Here is a 24,484-nt window from a genome sequence, read left to right as displayed (position 1 = left end):
GGGTCTCAGCCCAACACATTGAATCTTTATTCCTTCACATAGATGCTACCTGACCTGCTGAGTTCCTCCAGCATTTTATGTGCATCTGGAACTGCCCTTCATGAAATCTCAGCTCCATTACTGAACTCAGTGGTGAGTCCACAGATGGAGCTAACCACCAGATATCCTGGGACTGGATCTTCATGAAATCTCAGATTTCCACATTTGACTCTGTGCACACAGAAATCCAGGATTCAGGAAAAGCTTCTTCCCCTCTGCCATCTGATTCCTAAATGGACAGTGAACCCTCACTTTTTAAAAATATGTAGTATTTCTTTTTTTTGGCATGATTTTTAATCTATTCAATATACCAGAATCGGAATCAGAATCGGATTTATTATCACCGGCATGTGATGTGAAATTTCTTAACTTAGCAGCAGCAGTACAATGCAATACGTAATCTACGAGATAGAATAATAATAACAATAAAAAATTAAATAATAATAATAAATAAACAAGTAAAGCAATTACAGTATACATGTATTGAATAGATTTTTAAAAATGTGCAAAGGGTTTGAGGGTCGGTACAAAATTGTGGGCCGAGGGGCCTGTAATGTGCTGTGCTATTCTATGTTCTAAAACAGAAATACTGTATATTAAAAAAAGTGAGGTAGTGTCCAAAGATTCAAAGTCCATTTAGGAATCAGATGGCAGAGGGGAAGAAGCTGTTCCTGAATCTCCGAGTGTGTGCGTTCAGGCTTCTGTACCTCCTACCTGATGGTAACAGTGAGCAGTAGCCCCTCCATACCAGACAGTGATGCAGAATGCTCTCCACTGTATAATAAAGTATATTGAATAAGACTTATTTATCTATCTATCTATCTATCTATCTATCTATCTATCTATCTATCTATCTATCTATCTATCTATTTATTTATTTATTTATTATTATTGTTGTTGTTGTTGTTGTTATTTTGTTTTTTTCTTGTATATTCTGTATTGCACTGAACTACTGCTGCTAAGTTAGCAAATTTCACTTCACATGCTGATGATAATAAACCAGTTTCTGATTCTGACTTCCTGAGGAACAACTGGCTGATGATCTGTAACTTGCATTGGAACCAATTGCTAACAACTACCAAAATTTAGCCCAATATGTCTTGATGACAAACCTTATATTACTTCTACATCATTTTTCAAAGATAGAGTTCTGAGCTGCCTTAGAAATAAACATCAAAGCAAGGATACATTCAAGGCATTGGAAGCTACAGAGTCAATCTTTCACTGTCTATGCGGGTGCAACATCGTAGAGCATTCAGGAGAATGAGGCAGGGTCTTCTTGAGGGAGTTGTTGGGAGAGTAGTCCAGAGTGAGGAGGGAGGGAAGTGGATCAGAAAGTGATGAGATGTGTGGGGAATTCCAACTGGATGATTGTTAACTGTGTGGAATTCAGTTCAGGTTCAGCAGTTTGAAATAAGCATTTTCTTACAGAAAAACTGTCCTCAGCATCCTGACCCTCTCTAGATATTGTGGCTATAATGCTTAGTAGGAAGTAGCAAGCTCTCCTGGAATATGTAAAGATGAATATCTCTTTTTCTGGTCGATGTAAAGTTCAAGCATGCATATTATAATTTAACTGTTTTATAATTTTCTATATATAAAATTGTAATCAAATTTGCTTTTAGTGAAAACTATATATTTGGCAAATTTGACACATTTTGTAAGCGACTGGAGAAGATTATGCATGTGATAAGCACCATGGAAAGCCTCTCTGATCTGCAGAATGTTAAAATGGAGGGATTTGACAAAATATACTTGCGATATCAGACAATAATCACCAGTTTGAAATCAAAGACTTATGATGTACTGGATCACAGAAAGCAGGAGGTACAGTATCATGTTCAATTGTTATTGTAGATCATAGAAGGTCGGCTGACAATTTCCTTTCATAAGAAAGTAGTTTTAAAATATTTTTCTTCTGTTTGCAAATGTAAAGATGGTAACGTAATTCAGTATGAGCTACACACAATGGCAACATGTGACATTACAAAGGTCCTAGTAGTACACAGGTTCTTTGCTCAAGTTTAGAAGAGTTAAGTTAACTACCTCCAACAGAGAGTGGAATGTCTGAAAAAAAATGTCAAATGGAGATACATAAAGTACTGAACGCCTGGGGATTGAACAAGAGGTGGATGGACTTTTGGTAAAAAAAAAATTTGATGGATATTGGACAGTGCTATTTTTCCATGACATTCCTACTTTCCCTTCCCAGTGACTGAGGTTTCAATTGTTTTGATAACAACTCAGGTGCATGGCTTTGTTAGGTAAGAGTGAGCTTGACCAGAAAATGATAGAAACGTACAGCAGGCCAGGAAGCAACCGTGGAAAGAAAGCCAGATGGCAGTTCAAGGACAGGACTCTTTGCCAGTACAGCTAGATGGGTTGCTGATCTGAATCAGTAACTGACCTGCTGAACATTTGCAACATTTTCTGCTTTACTTTGAGCTTGAGAGGAAGTTGTGTAGCACCCATTCCAGGACCACCAGACTCAAAAATGGTTACTTAAATAAGACTGATAAACATCTCCACCAAATAATTAACATCTCCACACTCCCAACCACTACTGCTTTATCATTTCCTGTCAGTCATCTTAAGTACAGACACTCCTGTGCCTTGTGTCACTTTATGGACATACAATGAATCTGTGAATAGTATACAAACTATTTTCCATATTTACTGTGTTTGTTATCTTATTGTGTTCCTCATCTTTTTTTTTGTGTTGCATGAGATCTGGACTAACAATTACTTTGTTTTCCTTTATATTTGTGTACTGGAAATGACACTTAAACAATCTTGAATTTCAATCTTGAGAAGGGTCATGCTGATGATCTGACCTGTCAATTTTTTCCATACTTTTAAACTGATACATTGTGGTACAGCTGAAATATCCATGTAGAGCACCTCCATTTGTGATATAATATTACATTTCATGAATCACCCATTGATTTGCTCTTCAAGTGATAATCTTAGTACCTATCTCTAGTAAGTTTGTATCCTTTAACATTAGAATCAGGTTTAATATCATTGGCATCTGTTGAGAAATTCATTGTTTTGTGACAGAGGTATATTGTAATATATAATAATAAAAACTGTAAATTACTGTAAGTATATATAAAAAAGAAAATTAAATTAAGTAAGCAGTGCAAAAAAATAGGAAGGATATTGAGGTTGAGTTCGTGGGTTTATTGTCTATTCAGAAATCTGATCAGGGAGGGGAAGAAGGTGTTCCAGAAACATTACTATACAGCTTAATCCATTATATACATTCTTTTAAGAATTCTGGTAGTCTCTTGTTATAATTAAATCTCTCCATGTTACTTTCCAGTTTGACAATGATTATCAGGAATTCAAACTCCAGATGGAAGGACTGTACCAGTCAATGCAGATTTTCATGGATTCTTGGTTTGAACGATCCATAACTGTAAGTAATATAAAACACCAGCATTCAAATCTGCCACTGAAACAAATCTATCGTCTTCACCATTTTCCTGAAATCTCTTCCAGATAGAACGCTTGCTTGAGTTACTGGGAAAGTTTGAATGTATTGCTGGATCACAACTGGAACTAACAGACAAGTATCTAATTGTCCTGCAGCGTTTTGCGCGAGATTTAGACCTAGTGCGGAAGATCTATCAGAAACAAAGAGAAAATCCACCTGTACCTCGTAACATTCCACCTGTAAATTTCCTTTTTAATTACATTTTTTCAAATCCAGTTTATTATTGTTATATATAGTTCCAATTTTTCCTTAAAAATCCTTAAAATAAAATCATTAAGTGATTTAAAGATGATCGTATTTGAACATTCTTTAGAATTTTAGATATGATCCAAACCATGGAAGTTTCTATTTTTCATAGAAAGGGATATTTGATCATAGGGTCATTACATTATAAAGTAATTTACTAATGTTTAGGAAATTCTGAAGTCATGATAGGTGCTATGTAAATGAATCTATATGTTTTTCTTTTAATTTTTAAATGCATAATCATTGATTTTATTAATATTTTAAAAATATTTTCTGGTTGTCAGGTATCTGGGAAGATTATGTGGGCCCGACAGCTATTCAGAAAAATAGACATTCCCATGAAGTTTCTGAAAAATAACACTGAAATTTTGAAGGTAGTTCTATATGTATAGTTTCCTGATTTGAAAGCAATTTATTGGACTGAGTACAAAAATCCTCGCAATTTAAGACTACATAGCAAAACTTATTTTAGTCTCTTTTTATATTCTTAGAGCCCTGAAATGAAAAAAGTTATAAAGAATTACAACAAAATGGCAGCTGTTCTTCTGGAGTTTGAGATGCTGTATCACAGGGGTTGGTGCCGAGCTGTTGACATAGCTCGAAATGGACTTCAGGCTTCACTAATTGTGCGACATCCTGAGACTAAGGTTACAACATGTGTTTACTCATTATTTATAAATTATGGAATAAGTCAATCAACTGCATCTAGTGTTTGATTACACCTAAAGCATACAGTACATTCTCGAAATTTTATAATAATGGAGAAAATCAAATTAATGCAGTTATTAATATTGTATTAATGCAGAATTAATACAAGTTAATTCTTTTGTCCTGTTTTTCTTCAAAATGGAGCTTACTCTTGTGCTTTAGTTCTGTATGTTATATATTCTACATGTTCTATAGTCTAAGCCAGGGGTGTCAAACTCAAATACACAGTGGGCCAAAATTAAAAAATCGGTACAAGTCGAGGGCTGGACTGGTTCAGCGTTTATTGCAAAACTTATTGAAATGAATTTATTACACATATTAACCTGGAACTAACAAAGCTTAGGTTATTGCCTACAAAAACAACATTGAACATTAAATAAATAAAAAATCAGTTGCATTTATTTCTTATGGCTTTATCTGCAGCTTTTCTGGAGTAATTTCTAATGAAAACATTTTTCCACAGGCCAACAGTCTGTGATTCACACTAGTCTAAGCCAGATACTTGGCATCTCATCTTGGATGCAAGTTCATCAATGTTTGGAGTCAAGCTCTGAGCTGAGGAAATCCTCAGAATTGAGTGAAGGTGTTCATCAGAAAGACGACTCCTGTGTGATGTTTTGTTTATCTTCATCAAAGAGAACAGTTGTTCACACAGACATGTGCTGCCAAACATAGAGAGCATTTAAGCAGCTTGGGTACGCAGCTGGGGCATTGTGTCGGGAATGAAACGTGGAAACTGTGCAGCGCCCACCGAGTCATACTTTGCCTTGAGTGTGTCACTACATTGGAGTTCAATCAGCTCCATTTGTATGTTGGTTGGTGCGCTTTCCACGTCAGCTGCAAATGGATTACTGAGCAGTTCAAACCTGCTTTTTTGGGCTTCAAAGTCGACAAATCGCCGAGTGAAGTCGGCACCAAGTATGCTAAGTTTCTCAGCAAACTTTGCATGTGGGAACACTCCAGTAGAAACCTGCTCTTTCATAGTTTGGCAACACGGAAAATGGCTCAAGTTTTCTTGCTGCATCTGCGTCTCCCACAGGCACAGCTTGGTTTTAAAAGCCCTCACTGCAGCGTAAATGTCTGTGATCACATGACCCCGCCCCTGAAGCTGCAGGTTGAGTGCATTGAGATGGCTCGTGATGTCACACAGAAATGCCATTTCACAAAGCAACTTTTTATCCCTGAGCTCTGTTGTGTCTTTCCCTTTGCTTTCCATGAACTGACAGATCTCCTCACGCAACTCGAAACATCTTTTCAGCACTTTTCCTTGGCTTAACCATCGCATCTCTGTGTGATAGGGCAAATCATTATATTCCTCCAGAAACGACTTGAACTCACGGTGATTTAAACCTTTGGCTCTTATGAAGTTAACTGCTCGTGTTATGGTGCTCATTATATGTTCCATTTTCAAGGCTTTGCCACACAACGATTCCTGGTGTATGATGCAGTGATAAGCTGTCAGCTCACCTGCGCCGTTTTCCTCCCATATCTTCTCCCGGATCCTGCCCACCAATCCACTCTTTTGACCGCACATCGCGGGCTTCTGTTTCTTGTCCAGATGCTTGTATTTGTCGTGGTGTTTCGTTTCATAGTGTCGTCTTACGTTATATTCTTTAATTACAGCCACACCGTCTCCGCACACAGGACAAACAGGTTTGCCCTTTATATCTGTGAACATATACTCCGCCTCCCACCTGCCTTGAAAACCCCTGTTTTCAAAGTCCACCTTTCGTTCAGCCATTTTTGGGGTGAGGGATAGCTGAAAGTTGACCACACGTGACTAGCGCCATAAGGATGATGATGAGAGAGTAAGGCAAGCGCGAGCAATGCACTGGCAGTGCATTGTGGGATTTGTAGTATTAGTGGTGCATGCAATATACCGGCGGGCCAGCTCTAATAGAAAAAAAATTTATTCATTAATGACAATCAGGAAATAAACCAGGGAAACCGAATAAACACTAAAACCCCTGAAAACCTGGTACCTGAATAAACTCAGCATTAGCCATATCATACGCCATTGGCGCTTCGATTACTGGGGCCAGCTTTAATAGTAATTAGATATTATCTTGCGGGCCAAAGATAATTCCACCACGGGCCGGATTTGGCCCGCGGGCCTTGAGTTTGACATATATGGTCTAAGCTCTATGTTTCATTTTCTAATATGCAACTTAGAATAGAGAAGCTAATTGTTTCCATTTATAAGAATTTATGCAAAAAGTCAATACATTTTGCTATTCAAATCAGAAAGCATTATTTTTTGTTACAAATGAAATTCACATTTGTTTCCTGACTTTCGTGGAATTACATGAACCAGTACAGTGGATTTTGGTTAATTGGGACACATAAGCATCAATACATTTTGGCCCAATTAAATGACTGCCCCAATTAGAATAGGTGTCATGGAAGTTTAAAGAAGTATGCAAACAGACAAACTACTGTTAACTGAGTAAAAAATTATGTATTTAAATGAAATATAGAACAAATTAGTACACCACCAAGAGTACTACTGTATTATAAAACTGTGTATTAGTTTCCAATAGTTATTGATGAGGAATTAATCCAGTGTACATTGCCGTGTTCTTTTGATTGACTGTATATGAACAAAATAAATGCTGACACCTCATGCAGATAATGGACTGCCTTCAAACAATGCTTTCAACAATCGCATCCTCCAAATCTTCATTTTCATAGTAACATTCATGATGATCGTTGATACCTGCACGCTCTTCTTAGTTTCTAACTTGTTGAAGTATTGATATTGTTTCATTTTCACTCCCGGCTGTTTCTGGCATCTCCAGTAAAACTACAGTGAATAAATTAGTTCTGAATTGTCTTACTGTTTATTAACTGATGGCCCAATTAACTGTAATCATTTGTATTTCTAAATTCAGAAATTGTATTTTCTACCTTATCTGTAAAGAAATCTTGCAGCTCACACTGAATTAGACTTCATGTGTATTTTATTGATTTGTGAAACTAAATTAATATTAAGGATGGATGACCTTACATCAGAAGGGACAATGCTGACACAAACAAGAAAATTTGGTTTTCCACAATTGTTGATTTCATTATTGAGTCCTGATGGCTGCAAAATGCCAAGACTGAAGATGAGGTACTTTCTTCTTCTTGGGTTGCTCCTGATTGGAACTGAAGTAGGAGGGCAGATGCATAGAAGCCAGAGTGGGAATGTGAATGGGAATGGGATGGAGAATTAAAGTGACAGGTAGCTGGACTGTTTGTCTCTAGATAGTGGGTTTAGTTTGCTTTCTCCAATGAGGAGAAGACCACATTGTAAACACAGAATGTAATGAACTAGATTGTAAGAACTGCAAATAAATTGCTGCTTCACATGGAAGAGCTATTCAGGTTCCTGGAAGAGGAGCGGTATCTCTAATGGAGTGCGCTGTGAAAAGAAATGAATTTGTTGGAGGTGGAAGAGTAAACCTAGAGTTGCTGAGAGAAATGTCCCATCAAAATACTGAATGAGAGCAGGGGATGATATTTCTGATGGTAAAATCTCACTGCAGTAGGCAATAGTTTGGAATATCAGCTTTCTCTAACCAACTAATAGCTAACAATGAAACTGAAAACTTAACAGATATATGGGCTATTGAAGTGCATAATTGGATGCCTAACATGAATTATATGTATTATTAATTAATAATGTATTCCATTTCTTTTATTTTACTGAACTATTTCTGTTTTTGACATTGTCTTGATTTTCCCAACTAGGAAGTCTTAGTGAACTTCGATCCTGCCCTGATTGAGTTACTTTCTGAAGCAAAGTACTTGTATAAAATGGGGCTTGAAGTGCCACAAGGAGCTCTCAACCTATGGTTAAAAGAGGCAGAAATTAAGCACCATTATTTAAGGTTAGTATTTCCATTAAATTCAAGGTTAATTTTTCAATATTTGCATTGGGGCAGAAAAATTCTGTCATACAATGGGCTCAAAGCATCCTGAATGTTTGAATCAGAATCAGATTTATTATCACTGATATATAATAGAGTTTACACTGGAAACATTGTATGAAGGTCTTCCATCCCTCAGCTCCGTCATTGTGGAATTAGTGAAGGAAATTAGGTGGACAATGGTTCATAATGGAATTGGGATGGGGAAGGAAGATGAGGTGGGCAACAAACAGAGAGTATTGGGCCCAGGTGCGGGTGGGGATGGTATGGGAAAATTTGTAGATGGAGCATCAGAGGTTGAATGGAGTATCAACATTTGGGGATAAGGCATTGGCAGCAGGCAGAAATGGACTTACAATTTGATGGCATTCCAATGATGGTGGAATTGGTGGGTGTGGGAGAGGTAGAGAAGGGCTGGAATTGTACATGTTTGGTTGTGGGATTAAGGGTTTGGGGATCAGGTAGGTGGAAGCAGGATTACATAGGAAAGGAGCAGCAGATGTTTGAGTGGAGATAGAAAAGGCAGAACAATTAAGGCTGTTAATGGGAATGAACATAAAAATACCTTGATGATCTATCTACAAGCTACTTGTTCCATGGCGACAAACTGGGTAAATATGGTGGCTTTTAACATGGCAATGTAGACTGCAGCTTTCCATTGTAGGCCTGCTTCATTGTGGACACAGTATGCACAGTATGCAGTCCTTGAATACAAAATTAAAGCGCTGCCAGAATGTTGTCGAAATGTGCATTGGGTGCCATTGGACCAGAAGGAGAAATACACAAATCTCGATGTGCATTGAAAGAGAAAAAATGGAGATAAATTTTGTTTCAATCTTACATCAGATTGCTGGAGAATTACTTTGATAAGATAAAATAAAACATGTCTACAGTTTCCAGCCATTCTATGAAATTATAATGTGAATTTACTAGAACTGGCGAAAAATTTCATTGCCGTTTACTGTTATTCTTGATTCTTTTAATGTGGTTTTATATTTAATAAGTTTTTTTTTGCTTATTTACAGCATTCAGGAGCTTTTACGCAACTATCAAAATGTGGTGAACAGCATCCCATCTACTATTCAACCACTGATGAAGCCGTTTGTTAGCCAAGTGGATGAAGCTCTCATCCCTGGACTAACTATGTTGTCTTGGACCTCCTTAAACATTGAAAAATGTATGAGAGTTTTCACCAGTATAAAAACCACTTAGGAGTGCAACTGAGTTGAAATTAATTGTATTGTTATGATGAAAGGGGTTTGGTTAAAATGTTCGGAGTGGTTTTATGGAAAGCAGCTGGGATCTTACAGCAGGATTTTATGCCTAACATACAGATGCTGTGATGTGTTCTATGATGGAATATTTCCTACTGGGTACCTCCCACCCCTTGATTTTATGACACTTATAGCTGCATGACTTTCTTGTCCAGACACTCAGTGAGAGTTTTAATTAGCAGCAAGTCTGCATGAAAATAAGATGATTTTAGAACACTATTTCCTATTTCAAGCTAGAAAATATCGGTACGGGGAACAGACTTTGTATATTATATAGTTGTAAGTTTTGTTATAAAACATAATGTGTAATGTTTTATTAAGTTGCCTAACACATTGTCTTTTCACTTTTAGTTATAGGTAATGTGTACCTTCCACTGACGGAGCTGAGGAAGGTGGTGAAACAAGTATCTGACATGTTGGAGTGCAGGATTGAGAGGGTTCTGCATGGAATGTCTCTTATTGCCCTGGTCGACCTTCCTGAAGATGATTTAGTAGAAGTCCCTGCTTTTCTAGAGATGACTGAAAATATTGTTGCCTCAGCTGGACAAACTTTATCTATGTATGTTTTCATTAATATATAATTAAGTTAAACTCAAATGTAATATATAAATGAATTTTGAAAAGAAATGCATAATGTTTGCATTTCTAAACATTATTTTAATTTCCACCATGTGTTTTAATGAGATTTACAAAATCAACCGTTAAATAGTTAATAACCAAATTTCTGAATTATACCAAAGCAACACACACACAATACTGGAAGAACTCAGCAGGCCAGGCAACATCTATGGAAAAGAGTAAATAGTCAACTTGTTGGGCTGAAACCCCACATCAGGACTGGAGAAAAAAGATTAGGTCAGAGTAAGAAATTTTGGGCAGGGGAGGAAGAAATAAAAGACAGTAGGTGATAGATGAATCTGGGAGAAGGCAACGGCTGAAGTAAAGAACTGGGACGTTGATTGGTGAAAGAGATAAAGGGCTGGAGAAGAGGGAATATGATAGGAGATAACAGAAAGCCATGGAAAAAAGGGAAAGGGGAGGAGCACCAGAGGGAGGTGATGGGCAGGCAAGGAAATAAGATGAGAGAGGGAAGTGGGAGTGGTGAAAGGGAGGTGGGAGGGGACATTACCGGAAGTTCTAAAAATCAGTGCTCATGCCATCAGGTTGAAGCCTACCCCAGAAAGAATATAAAGTTTTGCTACTCCATCCTGAGTTTGGCCTCATCACTGTAGTAGAGGAGGCCATGGACTGTCATGTCAGAATGAGAATGGGAATGGGAATGGGAAGTAGAATTGAAATGAATGGCCTTTGGGAGATCCCACTTTTTCTGGCAGAGGTAGGTTTCTGAATTATATCGCGGATTTCACAGTCAGTTTGTAATATTTGGTCTGTGGTTTCCCTTTAGAAAACTGCCTGGAAGATGAAACTTAGTACTGATTACAGTAATATCTACCAGATATAGAAAATAATATTCTTATTGTGTTAGAAAGCATAGAATTTTACAATAATATACAGAATCATACAGGCATTTTGGCAAAGAGATAGGATTGAAATTGCTTATCGAGACAATTTCACTTCCTTATACAGCAATTCTGTCCATTCTTCCTGGCTTTACCCCTGCAATTCATTCTTGAAAGAACCTTGTTGATTACTATAAGCAACAGTAAACTTGTTTTTCTACAATCTTTAGAGGCAGTGAACTCCAGAATGTAACCAGTCTCCAAGTAAAACAAAAGGTTTCTTTTGTTTTTATATTGTATCCTGTGTCCCCTTCCTTGAACCATCTACCAATGGGAATGACTGAAATATTAGTAGCTTCAAAACATTTGATAATTATCTGAGGAAATAATAATGCAAACATAAAAATAACCTTAAGGCGGAGAGAGGGTTTTAGGAAGTAATTAAGGCTCAGTCTACCCTTAGCAATTCACTCATGCAAATCTCCATTGCTATTGCTTAAATTGTTAAGCTCAGATAAGAGCTGGTAGCTTATTTAATAATGTGGGCTGCTGCCACGGTGAAGAGCTGTGTGAGCATAACTCTTTGAATTCCATACATTTTTCCAACAATAAAAACAAAGTAAATGTTTTCTACTTTGAGCTGTCAGGCTGGTGGTTAGTAAAGGCAAACGCAGTAGTAACTTTTGGTACTAATAAAACCAGTGGATGGTGGAGGCAGCTGGCAAGTTGGTGGTTTTGGCAGAGGATAACAAGATTTTGGGTAAAGATGAAAATGGTGGAATTTATCAGCTAGCTTCTTTGGAGACCTGGTATAGGCATGATAAACTTTCTATATGAAAGAAGGTTTATCAGAAATTGCGACAAATGTAAATTTTCCTTTACAAATCCTGTTAAGGCCAAAGTTTTATCACTTACCCAGCATTATCCATTTAATGCCAACAGAAAATTAAACTGTAATTACCTTTTTGTTTTATTTAAACTACGTGGTTCTGTCAAACAATGCCTAGAATTGCAAGATAATTTGCAATCTATCCTCCTTTGCAGGGAATGTGGACTAGATGGTTCAACCTTTGTGCTCAAAACCAGCACATTCTTCCAAAATATAAAAAGCACAGCAAAAAAAACTTATTAGAGATTGTATTAAGGTTGCACCCACAAATGTACACCAAAACAAGACTTGCCCTGTTCTTAGAGGTGCTAATTTGAAATAAGTATCAGATGATTTCTTGCTCAAGAATCTAAGATATCTATCATCATTTATAAGTACTCTTCCCATTTAGATACCAGCAACAAACACTATGCTACCACAGAAGGCAATGAACTGGCAGGGAAAGGCGCAGGCTTTCTGAAAGAGACAAAATCCGTATCAGTGAGATGCATGGTGAGGAGGCAGGTATTACGTAATGATCAGATGAACTGCTTAGTCCACCATAGGATGTGACTTCATCAGCTGTGAGAGCGCTCACTGTTTCAAACAATGTAGAAGTAGATTATGATCAGTGACAGTGGGGGATATGTAATAAGTTGATCATTGATAAAAATATTGCTGTTAATGGTTGTAATATGGAAAGGCCTACCTTGTATTGGTAATCATGATTAGGCAGTCAGTAAGAAAAGATACTCTTTGTGAGATATGTCATGAGAGTACCTGCCTCCACTACAATCACAAAATATTCCAATTCCAACCACCCTGTAAGTGAAATAATTCTTTCCCCGATACACTCTGACATATTATTCCTTACCCTAAGCCAATAATTTATAGTTTTAGATACATTTGATAGGGGAAAATATCTTTCAATCTACCCTATCTGTGCCTTTCATATCTCTCTTTGGGCCCCCTTCAGCCTCCACCACTTAAAGGAAAACAAACACACCCTATCTAGTCAATCCCTCTAAATAAGGATTTTTCAGGCCAAGATTATCTTGACATCTTAGAGAGACTGGCCCAGGAAAGAAAAGGTCTGAAGATCCTAGAATCAAAAGAGAAATTTATGGCATAGATGGAAGCATATTTGTGCCAGGTAAAAATACCCATCCAGGCTAACTTTACCTTCCAGCACGATGCATATCAAATATGCATTTAAATATGTTTGAATGTGATAATATTTTTGTTTTAACATCTACTTAAGCAGTGATTTCCAGATTTTTGTAATTCCCCGGGTGAGAATGAAATATTTCCACATCTACCCTCTTAACCCTCTACCAGTTTCTTTAAATCTTCTTGCAGCATTTCTGTAAAATCAACCTGGGAAAATCTGAGCTAGCATGCATGTTATTTATCAGTCAGGATCAACGCTTGAAGAACATGGGATGAGTATGTCCTTGGACCCAGGGCTGAGATCATTGACTTACTCTGCATAGCCAGTCATGATGACAATGTTGCCTTCAGCAATGGAATGTTGCCAGCTGTATCACTTCTGACCCAGTGAAAAAATGAATATCTTAGCAGTGAAAGGCTAGAAAATGGACAGCCTATGTCCATACTAGACTGGATAAATCAGTAACCAAAGCTTTTTCTCTTCATTTGGACCCTCCATCTACACTGAAATGGCATATTCCTCCCCCAAAAACAGAGCTTTTCTAAAACGCCCTTCAGAGTGTTTAAATTTGAAAACGCCGATTGTGCAGAGTAGTATGGATGGGGTAACCAGAGATTTCTAAAAATGCTGTCATGACGTGCCGGAAGAGATGCTGGCGGCAGCATGGAATTTCATTGTTTTCTTGAACACAACCCCCACACAGCCTAACAATTTCAGATCAGATGGCAATGAGATTGAAGCCAGAAGAGTTAAAAATGTACTCACCAAATACTTTGACCCATAACTTACTGAATAAATAAGTATACTCACTTTTTCCTGTTTTCTGTCCTTGCTTGTATGAAGGTGGTTTACTTTGGAAGGGGAAGGGGAACCCTTTTAGGACCGAGATGAGGAGAAACTTCTTCACACAGAGAGTGGTGAATCTGTGGAATTCTCTGCCACAGGAAACAGTTGAGGCCAGTTCATTGGCTATATTTAAGAGGGAGTTAGATATGGCCCTTGTGGCTGAAGGGATCAGGGGGTATGGAGAGAAGGCAGGTACAGGGTTCTGAGTTGGATGATCAGCCATGATCATATTGAACGGCGGTGCAGACTCAAAGGGCAAAATGGCCTACTCCTGCACCTATTTTCTATGTTTCTACCTATCTTTGCAAGTACAGTACTTCTTTGACAATAGATGTGTAACAGCCTAATGTAACATTGTATGGAAATACAAGATAACACTGATGCAGACACATTTTATACATTTAACAAGGTGCTTTATTAATGCAACTGAGTTAGTCAGTTTTTCAATGTTCACTGTCAGCCGGGTCATACTGTCCATGAACTCCCTGTTGGTTGCCTCCATACACTCCAATATTTGTTTTTTTCTTAGTTTTAATTCCTCTTGCATGAGAGCCAACAGCTTTTCATCATTTGGCAATTTCCTTTTAAGTTTTTCTCATCTGTAACTGCACAAATGCACACTTTCACAGCGAGATTCGACACCAAACATGTCACTTGTTTTCTGTAGATGTGTCCTGCGCATGCCCAGTAGGAGGAGATTCGCCGAAATACCCGTTTTAATGTGGACGGAGGTATTTTCAAAAATGCTTGGTGCGGATGCCTTACACTTTTACGTGAAACCAGCGTTTTCAAAATTATCCGGTCTAGTGTGGACTTGTCTTGCTGATAATGTTGGAAGATATCTGAGCAGTCTGCAATCAGTTCTGAAGCTAAACAATCAAGTCTCTTAGTTTTGGCAGAATGCCCCATTAAATACTCTTAAGCACCACTAAATTGTATGACGAGCACTTAATTGTACTGTGACTGTTCAACAATTGTGCAATGAACAGTAGAGGCAGAAACAGCGGTACAGGAATGATTATGTCATTAGGATCACTAATATGAACTGTGCTCTGAAGAGAATATGTCTTCTGATCTCTAATATGATCCAATTTTGTGATTTACACATCACAATGGTAATTATTTATCCAAATCTAAGTCTATTAACCTTTTGTCCACAAAACGTGAAATGGTTGAGTTAACTTTAAAATAACCTACTGCCTTTTTGAGAAGAACATAGAATGGAAATGCGGGATTTCTTATTTGTTTGATTTTCTCCATGTAGACAAAGCCAGCAGGTAGAACATTCAATGTATCAGTTAATGGACTCATTGAAACAAAAACTAAAGTCAACAGAACAAGTCAATCTTGAGGTAATTACCATTGAATTATTCCAGCACTGCTACTATTATTTTATGTTCTAAGTATGCATTATTCTTCAAATCATAGTATTTTGGAGCTGTAAACTCTGAACATCATATTTAGATAAGAATCTTAATTTTACTTTTCTATTGCACTGAAAAAATGAATGCTCTTATGTTGGCTACTTTTATATAGAGCAGTTTTGGTAGATTCAAGTCAATTTAGTGAGAATTAAGCCGAGAATATTTTATGCTGATTGTTAATCTGGAATGCATTCATCATTACATTTCGAAGCTAATTAAACTTACTAAGTTGAAAGGAAGGATCTTGATTTATTCCGTTTCCTTGCTGCAATGACAATTTGGCTTGTGTACAGGATACCTATGCATGTTTGCATCCCGATGCAAAGCAAAAAACTCGTTGTCAGGAATGCTTGCCCTGCTGCTTCTATAACCTAATGGGACATCTTTGGCAAAAGAATATCGATGCCTTGGTGAAATGTAAGTTTGAATTTGTGGTATGAAAAATAATTTAAAATTGGTTTTGCAATGCTGTTGTCAGCTTTTTTACCATTGTATTTGTTTTGCAGCCCTAATGAGATAATGGTAAAACTATTACGTCATTGGGAAACAAATGCTATAGATGAAGTGATGTGATGCTGAAGCTTTATAAAGCACTGCTGAGGCCTCATCTTGAGTATTGTGAATAGTTCTGGATCCTCATCTAAGAAAAGGTGTGCTTAGCGTTCAGAGGAGGTTCACAGGGATGATTTCAGAAATGAAAGGGTTATCATACGAGGAACGGTTGATAGCTCTGGGTCTTGTACTCGCTGGAATTTAGAAGGATGAGGGGGAATCTCATTGAAATCTTTTGAATGTTGAAAGGCTTAGACAGAGTAGATGTGGAAAGGATGTTTCCCATAGTGGGGGAACCTAGGATGAGAAGGCACAGCCACAGGACAGAGGGGCGTCTATTTAAAACAGCGAGGCAGAGAAATTTCTTTAGCCAGAGGGTGGTGAATTTGTGGAAGTTATAACCACAGGCAGCTGTGGAGGCCAGGTTGTTGGGTGTATTTAAGCAGACTTGATAGTTTCTTGATTGGACACGGCGTCAAAGGTTACGGGGCGAAGGCCAGGGAATAGGCTGAGGAGGGCAAAAAAAGGATCAGCCATGATTGAATGGCGGCTCAGACTTGATGGGCCAAATGGCCTAATTCTACTCCTATGTCTTATGGTATAAAACATCTGATTGACCAATAATATATAGCTTATTTGCATAAATGGGATGTTGTCTTTCGTCACACAAGTTCAGACACAGAAGACATATTGATCAGAGCAAATTGTAGGTAAGTGGGCACACAGAAACAATGAAATTTTCTAGGTTGGGAAGGACTCCAACACAAAATAAATAACAATTAAGGAAAGTTGACATGGGCATGGTGAGATGGTAGGAAGGACAGTCATAGAGTCATAAGCGTGGCCTTTGGCTCAACTGGTCCATGGCTAATGTGTTGCTCAGGGATCTAGTCCCATCTACTACCATTTGCTGCATGGTGCTCTAAACCTCTCCGATCTATCTAATCACCTGGATGGGTTTAAAAAGTTGCTAATGTACCCACCTCAACACTGTTTCTAGCAGCTCATTTGAAATACACACCACCCTTTGTGTGAAGAAGCTGCCCTGATGTTCTTTTCAAATCTCTTGCCTCTGATTTTAAACATATACCCTCATTTAGCAGTTCCTCCCCAGAGCTTCAGAGCACCTATAGATTTTCCATTACGCTTATAGCAAACAGAATAAGAACAAACCTGACAATATAAAATGCATAAGATTTAATATTTTTGTGCAAAATTTAGAATTTTCACCCAACTAATTTTGTGCACAAAATACTTGATATCATAACGTATGCTTTTTGAATGTTGCTTCCAAATTTCAGTTCCATGGACATAAAGGAAGCCATAAATTTTGAATGTTGAAATTTGTATGTTTGCTCTAGTTTCATATGGCCAGTAGATATAATTAAAACCAACCAAGTCCTTGAGCCTTATTGAAGCAAAAATATGAAATTAACATGATTAGTTTCATAAACGTGGTGCAACAGTTTGTGAGGTAGCACCTGCAGGAAAATGATATTAGGCTGATTCTTCTGGTAGTGTAATTTTTCTCTGTTCCTAATGCAATCCTAAAGTACACCGTGAAAACATTAACTTCTATGTAATTCTTAATCTCTTGATCTGTAATATGATATTTTGTAAATATGTCTGTAGGTACCAGGTTATCATTGGATTCTCTCAAACGTCATTTACATGTCAGCAGTTCTAAATATGAGGCAACAAAACCACTTCTTAATGCTGCTGTTGAGACACCAAAAGCTCCATTCTTCAAATCGAAGATTTTACTGGCAATTCCATGTGTAGTCATGCGACCAAGCTTAGAGGATATTCAGGTAGTTAAATGCTAAGTTATTAATATATTGTTTTGTAATAGTATAAAAGTTACAACATCACTTTATATTCGTAAAATTTAATTAGGCTTAGTTTTTTGACATAAGCTGGGTATAATATTAACTACATTTAAATCAGCTGATACATAAGCAGCTGGCAGTTTTCTATCTTTCTTTTATTTATATGCACTGTCAAAAGTAGAAACAGCATTCCAGATCCAGAAAAATATAAAAATACCTTTACATATTTTACATGTATAAAGCTGTTGTCAATAATACATCTTGGGATTCAATAATATGAATAAATTATTATAATTTTACTCATGAAAATAATACGTTGAAAGGAAAGGACATAATTAACTTTTGTGCATGTTTATTTTCGGAAGGGGTGGGATCCAACATGTTTAGATGATGGTGAAATAATGAGCTGATCTCTGTATTTAATTTGAGTGAATCAGGTTACCTTGATGAAATGACCTTAGGAGAGGAGGGCTGTCAATTTCAATATTGCTTATGGTGAATAACATTAACTGTTGTTCAAAATGAATAATTCAATTTTCCTGTAATTTATCAAGTTTCATTGATGGTTTGATAACATTGAATTAGACTGAAGAGATAGGCTAGTCCAGGAATAGAGACTTCACTGCAGCTTTCTTGAGTAATTTAAGATTACTTTCTCCATGTAAATAGTGCTTAGTCTTTAAAAAAAAATAGAGGTACATTAATAAACATCGGAATGACCCATGCAGTTCAGTTACTAAATTCTGAATGTGACTATTGTGAAGTTCAAGTTACAATTGTCTACATCCACATCAGCCTTATTTGCAGCCATTTTTATGACTGGGTGGGGGGGGAACACAACATATTCAGTATTAATTTGTGCCTCAGCAATATCAGCAGGATTGTTCACTAAGACTATGAGTACATTGGACTGATGCAGCTTGCAAGAGGCACTACGTGATACACAGGGCTACAGACAGAGAGGATAGACATCTTAGATATATCTGAAAATCAGTGTCTCAGGAGGATCAGAGCACTATGTCAGATTGTAGAAGGTATTAGCTGCCTACTGTACCTGAACTTAGGGATCATGTGTTACCTGTGATTGTCACTCACCATTTCTTCAACTTCGAAACCTTGGAATAATTCCAGAGCACTCCCACAGGAGTCCACACATGTCTGCACACAAGTGTATAAGGGGTGATGGGCATGGCCTGTAGTCAAGCTTCAGTCAATAACTTCCATGGTGGTTGTTATAGTAGAACAGAAATTGCTATAACTAGTTAGGATCATATTTCATTTGATGCCATTGATTCAACTATTATCCAACAATCTATTGACTATTTTATAAACCAATCACATCTGCCCATCATTATAAGACCATAAGACATAGGAGCCGAATTAGGCATCGGGCCCATCAAGTCTGCTCTGCCATTCAATCATGACTGATCCTTCTTTCCCTTGGAACAAGACTATTCATGTTAAAAATGAAAATACTGTTAACTGATAGATATTCATTAACAGATCGTTTAACAGTCATTTTCAGCTTAATGTATATTAAGTCACATTAAATGCGAATCAGTGCAATTGCTTTTTATTTCCCTTTTGAGTCACTTTAAGGTCCATGAAAAATATAAAATTGGAACAGTTTTGATGAGGCTCTGCTGAATGATTTTAATAAACGCTTGACTAGGGATAAGGACCAATGGACCTATCGATGTTTTTTTTATATATTCTTTGTTCCTATTTATCTGGAACACTGCAGTATAGAGGGATCTTGCAATCAACAGCCATTGCTCCCTGAAAGTGGAAAACACCAGTGGGATAGGGTGGTAAAGAGGTGTATTGCAAATTTGTCTTCATTGGTTGTGGGACTGACTGTAAACGTCTGGAGGTTGTGTTGTATCTATATAAAAGTCTAGGTAGACCACCTTTGGAATTTTTTTTATTTATTTGCTTATGGGATGTGGGCATCACCAGCTATGCCAGCATTTATTGCCCATCCCTAATTGCCCTGAGGAGGTGGTTATGAGCTGCCTTCTTGAACCACTGCAGTCCCTGAGGCATAGGTACACCCACAGTGCTGTTAGGGAGGGAATTCTATGATTGTGACCCAGCGACAATGAAGGAATGGTGATATGTTTCCAAGTCAGGATGGTGAGTGACTTTGAGGAGGATTTCCAAGTGGTGGTGTTCCCAGGTATCTGCTGTTATCGTCCTTCTAGCTGGTAGTGGTTGTGGGTCTGGAAGGTGCTGCCTTAGGAACTTTGGTGTGTTATTACAGTGCATCTTGTAGATAGTACACACTGCTGCAACTGTTTATCGATGGTGGAGGGATTGGATGCTTGTGGAAGGGGTACAAATCAAGTGGGCTGCCTTGTACTGGATGGTGTCAAGCTTCTTGAGTGTTGATGGAGCTGCACTCATCCAGGCGAGTGCCAATTATTCCATTACATGCCTGACCTGAGCTTTGTAGTTGGTGGACAGGATTTGATGATTCAGGAGATGAATTACATGCTGCAGGATTCCTAGCCTTTGACCTGCTCTGGTAACCAGAGATCTGTATGCAGTTCTGGTCACAGGAAGGATGGAAAAGCTTTGGAGAGGGTGCTGAAGATGTTCACCAGTATATTGCATGGATTATAAACTGCAATATTAGCTATAAGGAGAAATAGAAACAATGTGGATTGTATTTCCTGGAGCATTGGAGGCTGTGGGGTGATTTGATAGAACAATAGCAAACTACAAGATGTATAGATAAGAACATAAGATATAGGAGCAGAAATAGGTCATTCAGCCCATTGAATCTGCTCTGCCATTACACCACCGCTAATCTTCTCGCCATATCCTTTGATGCCCTGACCAATTAAGAAACAATCAACTTCTGCCTTAAATGTACCCACAGACATGACCTCCATCATAATCTGTGGCAGGGCATTCCACAGATTTACTGCTCTCTGTCTAAAAAAAATTCCTCCTTACCTTTGTTCTAAAGGATCATCCCTCAGTTTTGAAGCAGTTCCCTCTAGTTCTGAACACCCCCACCACAGGAAACATCCTCTCTACTTCTACCTTATCCAGTCCTTTCAACATTCGGTAGGTTGCAATGTGATCCCCCCCACTCATTCTTCTAAATTACGGTGAGTACAGGCACAAAGCTGCCAAACACTCCTCATATGTTAACCCCCTCATTCCTGGACTCATCCTGTGAACCTCCTTTGTACCTCCTTTGTACTCTCTCCAATGACAACACATCATTTCTGAGATATGGGGCCCCAAACTGTTGACAATACTCTAAGTGCAAAGTGACAAGTGTCTTATAAAGACTCAGCATTATCTCCTTGCTTTTATATTCTATTCCCCTTGAAATAAATGTCAACATTGCATTTGTCTTCTTTACTACAGACTCAACCTGTAAATTAATCTTCTGGGAGTCTTGCACAAGTTCCTCTGCACCTCTGATATTTGAATCTTCTCCCCATTTAGATAACAACCTGCACTATTGTCCCTTTTACCAAAATGCATTATCATACATTTTCCAACACTGTATTCCATCTGCCACTTTCTTGCCCATTCTTCCAATTTGTCTAAGCCCTGCTGCAATCACATTGCTTCCTCAGCACTACCTACCCCTCCACCTATCTTCATATCATCCGCAATCTTTGTCAGAAAGCCATCAGTTCCATTATCCAAATAATGCGAAAAGCGGTGGTCCCATTAAGTAGATAGTCAGAGTCTTTTTCCCAGTGTGTAAATGTCAAATACAAGAGAGCATATTTAAAGTGAATGGAAGAAGAAAATTAAAAAAGGATTTGAGAGGGTAGTTTTTTACATGGAGAGTGGGCACACAATGTAGCAGAACTTAATGGGAAGTTATGGAATTTGGAAGCTTTTAAAAACCAACTGAATGCACGGTAGCTGGGCAGCATAGCAGCATGGTGGTTAGTGTAACATTATCCAGTGCCAGTGATCAGCGTTCAATTCATGCCACTGTCAGAAAGGAGAATGTGTAGTATGTTCTCCCTGTGACCATGTGGGTTTCTTTTGGGTGCTCCTAGTTTCCACCCACATTCCAAAGACATATGGATCAGTAATGGGCATTACTATCAGGTTTAATATCACTGGCCTATGTCATGGAATTTGTTAACTTAGCAGCAGCAATACGTGATGATATATAGAGCAAAAAAAAGAATTACAGTAGGTATATGCATGTATATTAAATAGATAAATTAAAAATAGTAGTCCAAAAACAGTCATAATAAAAAAAAGTGAGGTAGTTTTCATGGACTCAATGGCCATTCAGGAATCGGTTGGCAGAGGGGAGAAGCTGTTCCTGAGTGTTTGCCCTCTGGCCTTGTAGCTCCCGATGGTAACAATGAGATGAGGCCATGTCCTGGGTGATGGGAGTCCTTAATAATGGAGGTCACCTTCTGAGGCACCACTCTATGAATAATATGGAGGTGGGTACCCATGATGGAGCATACTATAATGGCACCAGAAGCATAGTGACACTTGCAGACTGCCCCAGCACATTTTCCGACTGTGTCAGTCATTGACACAATGATGCATTTCACTGCATGTCATAAATTTTCGATGTACATGTGAAAAATAAAGCTTTAGCTTTACCTGAAAAATCAAGGCAAGCTAATCAATAATATAAAAAAGGATACAAAATTTTTTCAGATATATACCAGTAAAAAAAGTAAAAGAGAGGCAATTGTGGACATTAGACTGCTGGAAAATGATGCTGAAGGGGTAGTAATGGGGAACAGAGAAATGATGGGTGAACTGAGTAACTATTACACATCGGTCTTCACTATGGAAGACCCCTACAATATGCCAGGAATTTGGGAGAATCGGGACAGCAGAGGGTGTAGTCACTGTTAATAAGAAGAAGGTGCTTGGGAAGCTGAAAGGTCTGATGGTAAGTAAGTCACTTGGGCCAGGTTGGCTACATGACAGAGTTCTGAAAGAGGTAACTGAAGAGACTATGAAAGCATTAGTAGTGATCTTTCAAGAATCATTAGATTCCAATATGGTTCAGGAGAACAGGAAAACTGAAAATGTCACTCCACTCTTTAAGAAGGGAGGAAGGTAAAATATGGGAAATTATAGGTTACTTAGCACGACTTAAGTGTTTGAAAAAAGGTTAGGGTCCATTGTTATCACTGGGCTTTTGGGGTACATGGAGGCACTTTAAATGGGCCAAAGTCAGCATGGTTTCCTTAAGGGAAAATCTTGCCTGACATATCTGTTGTGACAGGCAGATAGGTGGGAAATACAAAGGAGTTACAGTGGATGTTGCTTACTTGAATTTTCAAAAGGTCTTTGACAAGGTGCCACAGATGAGGTTGCTAAACAAGGCTGGAGCTCATGGTATTGCAGGAAAGTTATGAGCATGGATAGATGATTGGCTGACTAGCAGGAAGCAAAGAGTGAGAATGAAGGAAGCCTTTTATGATTGCTGCTGATGCCTGGTGGTATTGTCGAGTGGTACATGTTTATTTATTATTTATTTACTTGGTGATATAGCACAGACTAAACCTTCCGGCCCAATGAGCTGTGCTGGCCAGCAATCCACCTATTTAACAGTAGCATAATCACAGGACAATTTACAATGACCAGTTAACCTATTAACCAGAGCTGTAGGGGAAACTGGTGCACCTAGAAGGAAACCACGCGGTCATGTGGAGAACATATGAACTCCTTACAGCCAGTGCCAGAATTGAACACTGAACTCCAATGCCCCGAGCTGTAACAGCATCATACTGTGGAGCCCATATGTTAATGATCTGGACGACGGAATTGATGGCTTCGTAGCCAAGTTTGTGGATGATACAAAGATAGTTGGTGTATGGTCGTGCACTTTGATAGAAGGAATAAAGTTCTAAACTATTTTCTAAATAGGGAAGAAATTCAGAAAATGAAGGTGCAAATGACTTGGGAATCTGAGTGCTGGGATTCCATATAGGTTAACTTGCAGGTTAAGTGGGTAGTAATGAAAAGAATGCAATATTAGCATTCATTTTGAAAGGACTAGAATATAAGAGCAAAGATGCTATGCTGAGTCTTTATAAGGTGTTTATCAGACCACATTTGGAGTACTGTGAGCAGTGTTGGGCTCAATATTTAAAGAAGGATGCATTGGTATTGGTGAGGATCCAAAGGAGATTTCTGAGAATGAAAGGGTTTATGTTTGAGGATGGCTCTGGGCCAGTAGTCACTGGAGTTCAGAAGAATGAGCGAGGATCTCATTGAAATCTACCAAATATTGAAACATCTGGACAGATTAGACATGGAGAGGATGTTGTCAGGAGTGAAATAGTCTTGAACCAGAGGGCACAGTCTCAGAATAGAAGGATGCCCCTTTAGAACAGAGATGAGGAGGAAAATCTTTAGCCAGTGGGTGATAAATCTGAGGAATTCATTACACCAAATAGCTGTGGGGGCCAAGTCATTTGGTATATTTAAAGCAGAGGCTGCTACTTGATTAGTAAATGTATTAAATATTACAGGAGAAGGCAGGAGAATGGCTTTGAGAAGGATAATAAACCAGTCATGATTGAATGGCAGAGCAGACTAATTCTGTTACTTTGTCTTACGGTCTTATGGCAGTAGCAGATATTATAATGCTTAAGAGGCATTTAGACAGGCACATGAACAAACAAGGAATAGAGG

At 38.2% G+C, this 24,484-nt stretch overlaps 1 protein-coding gene across 1 annotated transcript in view; it reads left to right on the top strand.

Moving 5' to 3' along the window:
* Nucleotides 1–24,484, top strand: part of dnah5l (dynein, axonemal, heavy chain 5 like) — a 261,395-nt gene that overhangs the window by 40,062 nt on the left and 196,849 nt on the right. The window contains exons 14-24 of the mRNA XM_059972318.1: nt 1,665–1,866; nt 3,365–3,460; nt 3,544–3,717; nt 4,069–4,158; nt 4,276–4,431; nt 8,225–8,364; nt 9,429–9,580; nt 10,029–10,236; nt 15,287–15,374; nt 15,740–15,863; nt 17,631–17,809. Of these exons, the coding sequence (XP_059828301.1) occupies nt 1,665–1,866; nt 3,365–3,460; nt 3,544–3,717; nt 4,069–4,158; nt 4,276–4,431; nt 8,225–8,364; nt 9,429–9,580; nt 10,029–10,236; nt 15,287–15,374; nt 15,740–15,863; nt 17,631–17,809 (1,609 nt within the window). The remainder of the gene's footprint in view (nt 1–1,664; nt 1,867–3,364; nt 3,461–3,543; nt 3,718–4,068; nt 4,159–4,275; nt 4,432–8,224; nt 8,365–9,428; nt 9,581–10,028; nt 10,237–15,286; nt 15,375–15,739; nt 15,864–17,630; nt 17,810–24,484) is intronic.

The sequence above is a fragment of the Hypanus sabinus genome, chromosome 6 (genome assembly GCF_030144855.1).
Source record: "Hypanus sabinus isolate sHypSab1 chromosome 6, sHypSab1.hap1, whole genome shotgun sequence".
Lineage (NCBI taxonomy): Eukaryota > Metazoa > Chordata > Chondrichthyes > Myliobatiformes > Dasyatidae > Hypanus > Hypanus sabinus.
This window is presented reverse-complemented; position numbering and strand designations above follow the sequence as displayed.